At 42.2% G+C, this 10,634-nt stretch overlaps 1 protein-coding gene across 1 annotated transcript; it reads left to right on the top strand.

Moving 5' to 3' along the window:
* Positions 1-7,574: 7,574 nt before the first annotated feature.
* LOC140321763 (olfactory receptor 52E8-like) lies at positions 7,575-8,603 on the top strand. The gene has a single exon (XM_072398550.1). It carries the CDS (start codon positions 7,575-7,577, stop codon positions 8,601-8,603), a length of 1,029 nt encoding a protein of 342 aa, XP_072254651.1.
* The last annotated feature ends 2,031 nt before the right edge of the window (positions 8,604-10,634 follow it).

The following is a 10,634-nucleotide window of genomic DNA, read 5'->3' as shown; positions in this document are numbered from 1 at the left end:
TTCTTATATTTCTTTATACTTACATCACCTAATATTCGGTTTTGTTCTCCAATCAGTGATTCCAAGGTGGAAGGTTTGAGCCACAACCAAACCATCATTTTTTATACAGAATTTGTCCTGCTTGGGTTCCCAGGAATTATAGGATACATAAAATTGCTGGCGCTTTCATTTCTCTTTATTTATGTGACAATCCTGGCTGGAAACATTCTCATTATTTACAAGATTTTTATGGAACCGAAGCTCCACTCACCCATGTACTACTTCACGTCCTTCCTTTTCACTGCTAATGTTTCCTGTGCAATGTCTTGCCGAAGTTCCTTCTCGGCTCATCATTTGATTGGAATGAGGTCACTTTGGTTGGGTGCCTCGTTCAGATGTTTTGCCTTTATTTTATGGGTGCTTTTGAGTCTGGAGTCATCCTGATGATGGCCCTGGACAGGTTTGTAGTGATCTGTAGACCTCTCCGATATAATAATATTATGACCAATCATTTGTTTGTCCAGTTAACTCTTGGTTGCATAGCACGGGGTATGTTCCTAATAATTCCAACATTTGTACTGATGTCTAGAGTCATTTTCTATAAATCAAACATTATTCTGAATTTAGTTGCCTGTGGTGACATCTCCAAGGTTCATGTGGTGGAATTCTCAAGCTCCTTCTCACTGTAAATGATTTTGGTCACCTATTGTCGTCATATCTCATTTTGATTGATGGGAGAGCCGGGTACAAAGCCTTACAAACCTGCATCACCCATCTGGTGGTGGCCATGATTATCTATTTATGTTTACTTTTATCTTCCATCTTGTACAGAATGCCCACCCACATCTCCTATGACGTGAAGAATCTCTTCAATGCCATTCATCTCATGATGCCGGCCTCTACAAATCCCTTCATCTATGGGGTGGGAGTGAAGGAGATCAGACAATGCCGGGTTAAAGGAAAGACCAAGAACACAAGTCACATGTCCTAAATCCATACTCGGGTCAGGAAGAGATCTGTTGGCTGAAGATGATTTATGGTGATCTGTGGATCCCTCCCAGGTTGACCAATTGTTTTGTGTCTATTTGAAAGTGAATTAGGAGGTTGTAACTGTCCGACCAATTCCTTTATTTTATAGTACATCTGTTATGGTTCACCATGGCTGGTCTCCCAGTTGCCTGGCAGAGTCTGGGTCCTCATTACAGTTACAGTTCCCCATCTCTTTCCATTGTCTACATTGGGAACTTGCAAACTATGGAAGCCAATGGTAACCGGCTTTCCTGTATAAAGACAGCTGATAAGCTGATAATATTTCTCTTTACCTGGGATCCATACCATTGAATACTTTTTGATTGGTTTGTTCCTGCATGGGCAAATCTATAGAAACAAATATGGAATTATGCTGCTCATTGTTGCAAACCAATCAAAGGTCAAGACATCCACGAAGAACCAGAAGTGGAGATCTTCACCAAGACCACAGAGAGTCCTGGGATAGGACTGCAGCATACACTTTGTTACTTGACAGAAAGGCTGACAATCTAATGCAGTTTAGAAATGGAAAACCCATAATCTGTAGATTGATTTCCTCAACACAATGTTCTGTGCTGGGAGAATCAATAAAATGTTTGGTTTATTTTAGAACAGAAGTGTGCAACCATCAGAGCTCCCAGGTGGAAACACCCAGCATGTGTGGGCCATAATGACTGGGAACCAGTGGGCATTTCCCTATCATTCCCATTGCCTGATATTCATGTTACCGAGCATTCAGTGTTAGGTAAGATAAGGCAACGAGTTCATTTTCCAGGCAGATTGCTCCGAGGAGATACACAGCTTCCAAGGACAATATGGTGGAGCAGAATTCAGCAATGTGATGTATTCCTGCCGGTGACAACAAGCTAAGATATGATATATTTTCCAGGGAGTTCCCCTCATCCCTCTTGCAGTGTTTCTGAGACAGGAAGTGACGGGAAATCTCCTTGTTGTAGAATTAACTGATAGGAGTATACATAAGTAATAAGAAAATGTTGGCTTGGCATCTAACGCCCCCACAGCAATGTTATTCTCATTGTTTAGTTGGCTGCTTGTCATGATGATCCAATGGGTTTTCTGCCCTACTGGCATAGCACAAGTATTCCGATCAGAAGCTTCAACTTCTATTGGACTTTATCACCTGCACCATTGTCCCAGGTCCAACACTCAGGACTGGTTCTATCCAGAGACAGCCAGGTAAATCCCTTCATCTCTCATAGATTTCCTTTAGGATATCACCAATGAATAAGGATCTGTTAGGTTCTGCCCTCCAATAATAATCAGGTAAGAGCTCTTCTGCCCCTGCTCTTCGTAAATGGCTCTGCACCATCACTAAGTTTAAAAACGATACATCGAGAAGGTTTTGAAAAACAACATTAACAATCCCTACATTGCAGTTACCCTAGCTTTCCTAGCAATAAACTTCCCAACATATCCCAATATTGGCCGTACCAAGCCTGCTGACCCTGCCCAGCCAAAATTTTCATATCATTTCAGATACAAGTGATCATTCACCCAAGATGACCTCTGCTTATACATTCTGTGATCACTTGCTCTGTTGTTCTGTTTAATTTGCTCGTTTATGACCGGTTCTCTTTATAGAGTTAAAAAACTTTTGTTAAATAAAATCCCTCATCTGTCAATTCATAAATTATGAGGAAGTTGGTTTTATAAAGTCAAATTCTTTTATTTATTTTATAGGAGATAATAAAAAAGATAAATAGACCAATGTGAATGTGGAATGAATTGAGAGTTACAACAAATGCAGAATGTCAGCAGCCATATCATTACCAATAATTGATGAGTTAATACTCCATATATCAGTTTATTACTTTGGAGTTTATATTTCATGTAAGGTTTTTACTTTAAGGATACAGAAGATGACAGAAATCTAAATAGTTAGATCATATTAGTGACATTTAAGGATTTTCCACCTTAAACTGTTTTTTGGCAAAAGTCTGTCAATTTAAAACATTCAGCAATAACTGATTATGCCATGCCGATATACTACAATATAATATTCATTACAATCTGCCTTCCCCCGAGGATCGTCCCCAATTATCCTAACAAGCTGGACATGTATTTCCAGCCTGGGTGATNGTAATGAAGCTGTTGGGAGGCCGCGGTCTCCTCTGGTCAGTGCTCTGTCCCCGCTCACAGCTCTGTCATCATTATTTGTCTGATCAGCGGCTCTCTAATGTTCAGGAACTCCTCGGGGGCCGTCCAAAGGATTCTGTGTTTAGTAAGAAGCGGTCAGGAGGTCCCTCAGGCCTTGGGATATATTTGGGTTTTATAATTAGAGCTTTTACCTGATTATCGGCTGAACGGAGAAGACACCGACCCTGACCGACCTCGGCAGGGACTAAACCGGCCACATTGCTGATCTCCTAATATAGAAAGTCAGATATACCTTAAAAGATCAATTTCATCAGCCAGGACATTTGTGTGAACATTATTTTTTTTCAATCCTGTCAACAATATAAATACAAAAAACAAAATCAGAGCAATAAACAATGAAAACCATCACATAAAAAATAATTAAAAATATTAAAATAAAATAATAATAAAAAAGTATAAAAAAATGAGAATCTTTTATAGGTTTGTCTCAAAGTTCTTCATTGTAGAATGAAGGTTTGTTGTACATTGGTGTACATGGAAGCCACACTGACGTGGTCTGAACTCCTCAATCAGACAAACCTGTAGATCTGCCATTAGGTGGAAGTTCCCTTTACAGGTGATACATGAGGGTCAGGTGTGCATAAACATAAGCTGCAGTGCTAGGTAATGACCAGTAGATGGCGAAGTATGCAGGATGATTGTTTCACAGTGAAATGATTTTATTTCAAGAAGCCAATATAACCAATCAGATGATATCATGCCAACATTTCTATTTATGGCAAACACATGAGCAGAAAATCATTATATAACTCACCTGTCAAACTACAGCCGAGACACCTAAATTCATTGGACCTCAGTCACCAACCTGCTGAGGAACATGCGAGAAATCTGGTAAATCAATGAATTACATGCAAAATAAATGTTGGTGTGTGCACCATGTTGTCAATGCACCATTCAGGCAATGCTGGTACTGGCCTAGTACTGGACACTGAGGGGTTAACAGACGTGGATGGGGGACTGTTGACTGGGGGGTTAACAGACATGAATGGGGAACTAGTCACTGAGGGGTTAACAGACATAGATGGGGACTGGCCACTGAGGAGTTAACAGACATTGATGGGAGACTGGCCACTGAGGGGTTAACAGACATATACAGGGGACTGGTCACTGAGGGGTTAACAGACATGGATGGGGACTGCCCACTTAGGGGTTAACAGACATGGATGGGAGACTGGCCACTGAGGGGTTAACAGACATATACAGGGGACTGGCCACTGAGGGGTTAACATACATGGATGGGGACTGCCCACTTATGGGTTAACAGACATGGATGGGAGACTGGCCACTGAGGGGTTAACAGACATATACAGGGGACTGGTCACTGAGGGGTTAACATACATGAAAGGGTCACTGGTTACTAAGGGTTTAATGGGCAAGAATTTGGGTCTAGTCACTGGGGGGTTAACAGACATGGATGGGGAACTGCTCACTAAGGCGTTATTGGTACCTTAACAGACTGCAAGCGATCTGCTTTGCGCTGCGCAGTCAAAGGTTGACCACAACACCATCAACAAACAAAATGACCGCCATAATGACTCCGCCCCCATTGGATAAAAAACAGGCAAGTCTGCATAAATCAATCTCTGATCACATTAAACATTAACAAGGGATCACTCCCTCAGATTGTATATTGTCGGGGAAGATGCTGAGAAATCTCCCCACCATCTGGAATCCTGCTGGGCTGCCCAGGGATTTCACCGAAATCTTGGTGACCTTCATGTTACTGGCAGCATCCTTGTGGGCTGGAGCTCTCACTCCCTTCCCCGGTACCAGCCAGAGTACACGCCCCCGCAGAGCTGCTTTCTCCCCAGAATGCCTGGGCTGTCATATCCTGACTATAGCTGAGCTGGAGATTCCGGAGATTCAGTGGATAGAAGGAATTTCATCCCCCTCCATCTCTGCTCCCCTCCTCCCTACTATCCACAGATGTTAGGGCATCTGTTTCCACAGATACTGACCCCCTCCACTCTGTACAGTATGTTCTGTATTACATACACCTGTGCCATGCACGCTGTACACTAGGTTGTATATTACATACACCTGACCCCTTCACTCTGTGCACTAGATTGTATATTACATTCACCTGACCCCTGCACTCTGTACACTATGTTGTATAATACATTCACCTGTGCCATTCCCTCTTTACACTATGTTATATATTATATACACCTGCCCCCTGCTCTCTGTGCACTATGTTGTATATAACAAACACCTGACCCCTGCACTCTGTACACTATGTTGTATATTATATACACCTGACCCCTGCACTCTGTACACTATGTTGTATATTATATACACCTGACCCCTGCACTCTGTATACTATGTTGTATATTACATACACCTGACCCCTGCACTCTGTACACTCTGTTGTATATTACATACACTACTATGTTGTATATTACATACACCCGTGCCATGCACTCTGTACACAATGTTTATATTACATACACCTGACCCCTGCACTCTGTACACTCTGTTGTATATTACATACACCTGACCCCTTCACTCTGTACACTATGTTGTATAATACATACACATGTGCCATGCACTCTGTACACTATGCTATATATATCATACACTTGTTCCATGCACTCTTTACACTATGTTGTATATTACATACACCTGACCCCTGCACTCTGTACACTATATGTTGTATAATACATACACCTGTGCCATGCACTCTGTGCACTATGTTATATATTACATACACCTAACCCCTGCACTCTGTACACTGGTTTGTATATTACATTCACCTGACCCATGCACTCTGTACACTATGTCGTATAATACATTTACCTGACCCATGCACTCTGTACACTATGTTGTATTTTATATACACCCGTGCCATGCACTCTGTACACTATGTTGTATAATATATACACCTGACCCCTGCACTCTGTACACTATATGTTGTATAATACATACACCTGACCCCTGCACTCTGTACACTATATGTTGTATAATACATACACCTGTGCCATGCACTCTGTCCACTATGTTATATATTATATACACCTGACCCCTGCACTCTGTACACTATGTTGTATATTACATACACCTGACCCCTGCACTCTGTATACTATGTTGTATATTACATGCACTCTGTACACTATGTTTATATTACATACACCTGACCCCACCCCTGCACTCTGTACACTATGTTGTATATTATATACACCTGACCCCTGCACTCTGTACACTATGTTGTATATTATATACACCTGACCCCTGCAGTCTGTACACTATGTTGTATATTATATACACCTGACCCCTGCTCTCTGTGCACTCTGTGTTGTGTATTATGTAGTAAATATGGAGTATTTTGTAGTACAAGCACTGTATATGGTGTATACACCATGTCAGCTCAGTCTCTCCCACCAATGTGCAGTGCTCCGTGTTTTCTCCATACCAAGGTTCCCCCTTTCTAAGCATTCAAGCTGTGTAAAGACAAATACACAAAGTCTGCAATTTCCATGGCTGGGTCCTCCTGTGCGGTGCTCCGGTTCAGAGTGCCATTAAAAACAAATTGGACCCGAATATCAGCCAGCCATCCCGGTTATACAAGGAAAAAACAAAGGAAATATTTGATAACAATTCTACTGCTGGGATATCAGCGATCAGATGTTTCAGCGGCCAGGAAATGCTGATGTGTTTGTGTACAGAAAAGGCTGAGAGTGTAGTGACAGTGTGAGCTGAGTTGTATCATCATCCGTATCCTCATCATCACCCTCATCATCATTACCATCACCCTCATGATAATCCTAATCCTCATCCTTATCATCATCCTAATCCCCATCCTCATCATCCTTATCATCCTTATCATCCTCCTCATCATCCTTATCATCCTCCTCCTCATCCCCATCCTTTTCATCATCCTTATCATCCTCCTCATCATCCTTATCCTCATCATCGTCATCATTACCCTTATCCCCATCCTTATCATCCTCCTCCTCATCCCCATCCTCTTCATCATCCTTATCATCCTCATCATCATCCTCATCATAGCCTTCGGCTGTCCCTGGGGCTCATTGTATTGGATTACATATTCCAGCAATGGGCATCCTGGTCATGATTACCGCCCTGGGAGTGCTGCAGGGCTTGTGACCTCACCACATTTTGGGAGCCCCTCATAATGGCCCCAGTTGTGTACAGACCCAGGAACTCACCAACAGAGCAGATAGCTGAATATTCCCTAATAGCTAAATGATTTAACTTTCCAGCAATAAATACAATGTTCTCAGTCATTTCCTAAATCTATTTTATCTATAATGTTGTTGTTGTTGTTGTTTTGTATCAAAATGACATTTTTACATATTGATGTTTCCTCAGAAATAGGACCCAAAGGGAATGTCACCAGTGATGTGAATGTTATGATGAATGATTAGAATATGGAAGAATTAATCCAAAACCAAACATTTCTTTATTACTCTGAATTTGTCCTTCTTGGGTTTCCTGGAATTATAAAATACAGAAGATTGTTGGTGGTTCCATTTCTTTTCATATATGTGATTATTTTGTCTGGAAATCTTCTCATCATGCATCGGGTTTTCATTGAACCGAGCCTGCACTCCCCCATGTACTCCCTCATGTCGCTCCTCTTTGCTGTCAATATTTCCTCCACAACTGCCATCTTGCCCAAATTCCTCCTGGGTTTGTCCTTTGATCTGAATGAGATCACTGTGTCTGGTTGCCTGGGTCAGATGTTCTACATCTACTTCATGGCCGTGTTTGAGTCCGGTGTTATCCTCTCAATGGCCCTGGACAGATTTATAGCGATCTGTAGACCTTTACGATACAATGAAATCATGACCACAAGGTTGCTGCTCCAGTTGTTTGTGATTGGGGTTGGACGGAGTGCCCTCCTCGTTTCTCCGACCGTCATACTGACTTCTCGCGTCCATTTCTGTAGATCCAATGTCATTCAGAACTTTGTCTGTGAGAATATGGGAATTTTAAGCCTTGCCTGTGGTGATGTCTCCAAGCAGGAAGCTGTAGGTCTCATGGTTAGAATCCTGGTGGCAGTTATTGATGTCAGTCTCCTTCTGTTGTCCTATTCCTGCATCATCTACACAGCTATGAAGATTGTTGTAGGAAAAGCTCGTCACAAAGCCCTGCACACCTGTGGAGCCCACCTGACGGTGGCCATGATTGTTCACCTGTCTGCACTGTTATCATCCATTGTATATCGCATGAGTACGCAGATCTCCTACGACATTCAGAACCTGTTTAATGCAATCTATCTCATGATCCCAGCTTCTCTAAATCCCTTCATCTATGGCTTGGGGGTAAGGGAGATCAGAAGGTGCCTCACCAAGTCTTGGAAGAACAAGAATAAAATTATTTCATCCACAATGCACATTCAGGTCAACAAGACATTTATTCTCCGGTTCTCAGCTAAAAAAGAGGAAGAGAAGTGAAACGTTAGAGGACAATTTGGGTGAATACAAATAGGAAAACAGATCACCAGATCCATGGAGATGGAATAAGAAGAATGGTTCACAATCGCAAGGAGGAAATCCCGGGACTGTAAATCCTTGACTGGGGGAAGCCTTCCGCACCAATCCGATTTTCCTATAACCATAGTTAGGTCTCACGGAAGGGTCAGAAGGACCATTCCCAATAAAACTCTTATTTTTGAAGTAAAGGGGTTGTGGGAGGAACCAAAGATAGTCTGAGCTGCTCTACCATCCACATATCTTTGATGCTCTTTGGTTATAGGGGAGATGGCCAGCACCACACTGAAGGGATGACAGGTGAGCTTTTTGCAACCTGTGCAGTCCTAATACAGTTTAGTTGTATTGTAGCTTATTGAGGAGCCAACTGTACCCAACTCAACCCCCACACACTAGAACCATTGCCCCTTTTCTCTTACTCTGACCATGTTGTTCTCAATGGTGGTAAATGTCTGAAATATAGGGTCCTCACCAACAGTTGTGTCCCTATTTTATATTACATCACAATAAGGGTGCAAACTGTGACAACACGTGATACAAAATGTATGACTTACTTTACCACTCCACTCTGCCATACTGTGTTATGAAAAAATACCACAAATATACACAACACAACTGAAACTGTACACATCCAGATGTTAGTTTTCGTGGATTGAACAATGGTACCTGAAATGGCTTTGTGTCACCCTAATGTGGAATCCATTTTTCATATGAAATGGAAAGTTGCAATGGTCACTCCTGATTGTGAAGTCATAGCTGACCTTTGGTGGTCCCAACACAGAAGAAATGTGCAGGATTTGTAACACTGCAGCAATGAGCTGACCACCACAGATCAATACCGGTCCGGAGTGATCCGTCCTGCCTGAAGCGAAGTTCTGTCCATGGTTCCAACACAACGTCCAGTCCCCAGGGCAGTGACAAATGAAGCCCCAGCTGACAGTATAAATGATCACACTGAAATGATGGCTAGAGCTTGTCAATGAATTTATATAAAAGTAATGCAATCATCTCTTTAGACACGGCTTCTGATAACGAGAACATAAACTGGCTTTCCATGGTCCTGGACATGATGGTTCTTCAGATGCTTCCTCCATAATGACATCCAGGCACCCCGCTTACATGAACATCCTTTACAGTTAGTAAATGGATGAAATGAAGTGATTGTGTAATAAAGGATTTAGTTCCTCACATTTTTAATAGCAAAGCCCCTATACATGTTAGAACCACCAAATGTACTAGGTATGTGTAGGAGAACAGTGGTAACAAGGGGAAAATACAAAAGTTCTAAAAGACCTTGTGGTTTTCCAGAAAATGGCAGCAAAGTGACAGCAGGCAAATAGGATTTTGGTGTGATGGACAACGTACAGAAGGCGGCATAAACATTACGACATTGATAAAGGGGGAACTCCACCCACCAGCAACAGTCTCTGCCACCAAAACAGCAGGAGAACGCATTGCTATTTAATGTACGCACCCCTATTGAATTTACAATGTATAATATCTGAATGCTACACAAATCCTGTTTATTAATAATAATAATTGTTAGCTGGCATCATGATCTGGATAACATGTGTTAGGAATGACACCCATAAAGTTGTGGAGAAGTAGTGCGGTGACATTAGGCAAAAGGATGGAGGAGCAGAGACGGAGCGTGGGTCAGTATGCAGATCACACTGTTCTCCTGATTAAAGCCAAGGGTTTGAAGACTGGTGAAGCCGTGTGAGGAGCAAGGCTGTTTTTTGGGCAAAATGTTCTAAATGTGGAACCAGTAGAAGAGCCAAGAGGCCAAGAGGATGAAAAAGAGAACAGAAGAAAGATTCTGCATCTTCAGCAAGGGAAAAGGTCTTGAGCTTGGGAGCTTCTGGCCTGAATATATGTCGCTATGGGAAACTGTGTTGGCTGCAGGTGGGCACAAGAAATCATGTTTTCCTCTTTGACATCTTCACCATGGGACCAGGGGTCTTTAAAAATGGTCCCCAAGTGGTGCTTGAAGAC

This window comes from Pyxicephalus adspersus, chromosome 1, assembly GCF_032062135.1.
Source record: "Pyxicephalus adspersus chromosome 1, UCB_Pads_2.0, whole genome shotgun sequence".
NCBI classification, from domain to species: domain Eukaryota; kingdom Metazoa; phylum Chordata; class Amphibia; order Anura; family Pyxicephalidae; genus Pyxicephalus; species Pyxicephalus adspersus.
Note: the sequence above shows the minus strand (reverse complement) of the source record. Positions and strands in the feature narration are given on the sequence as shown.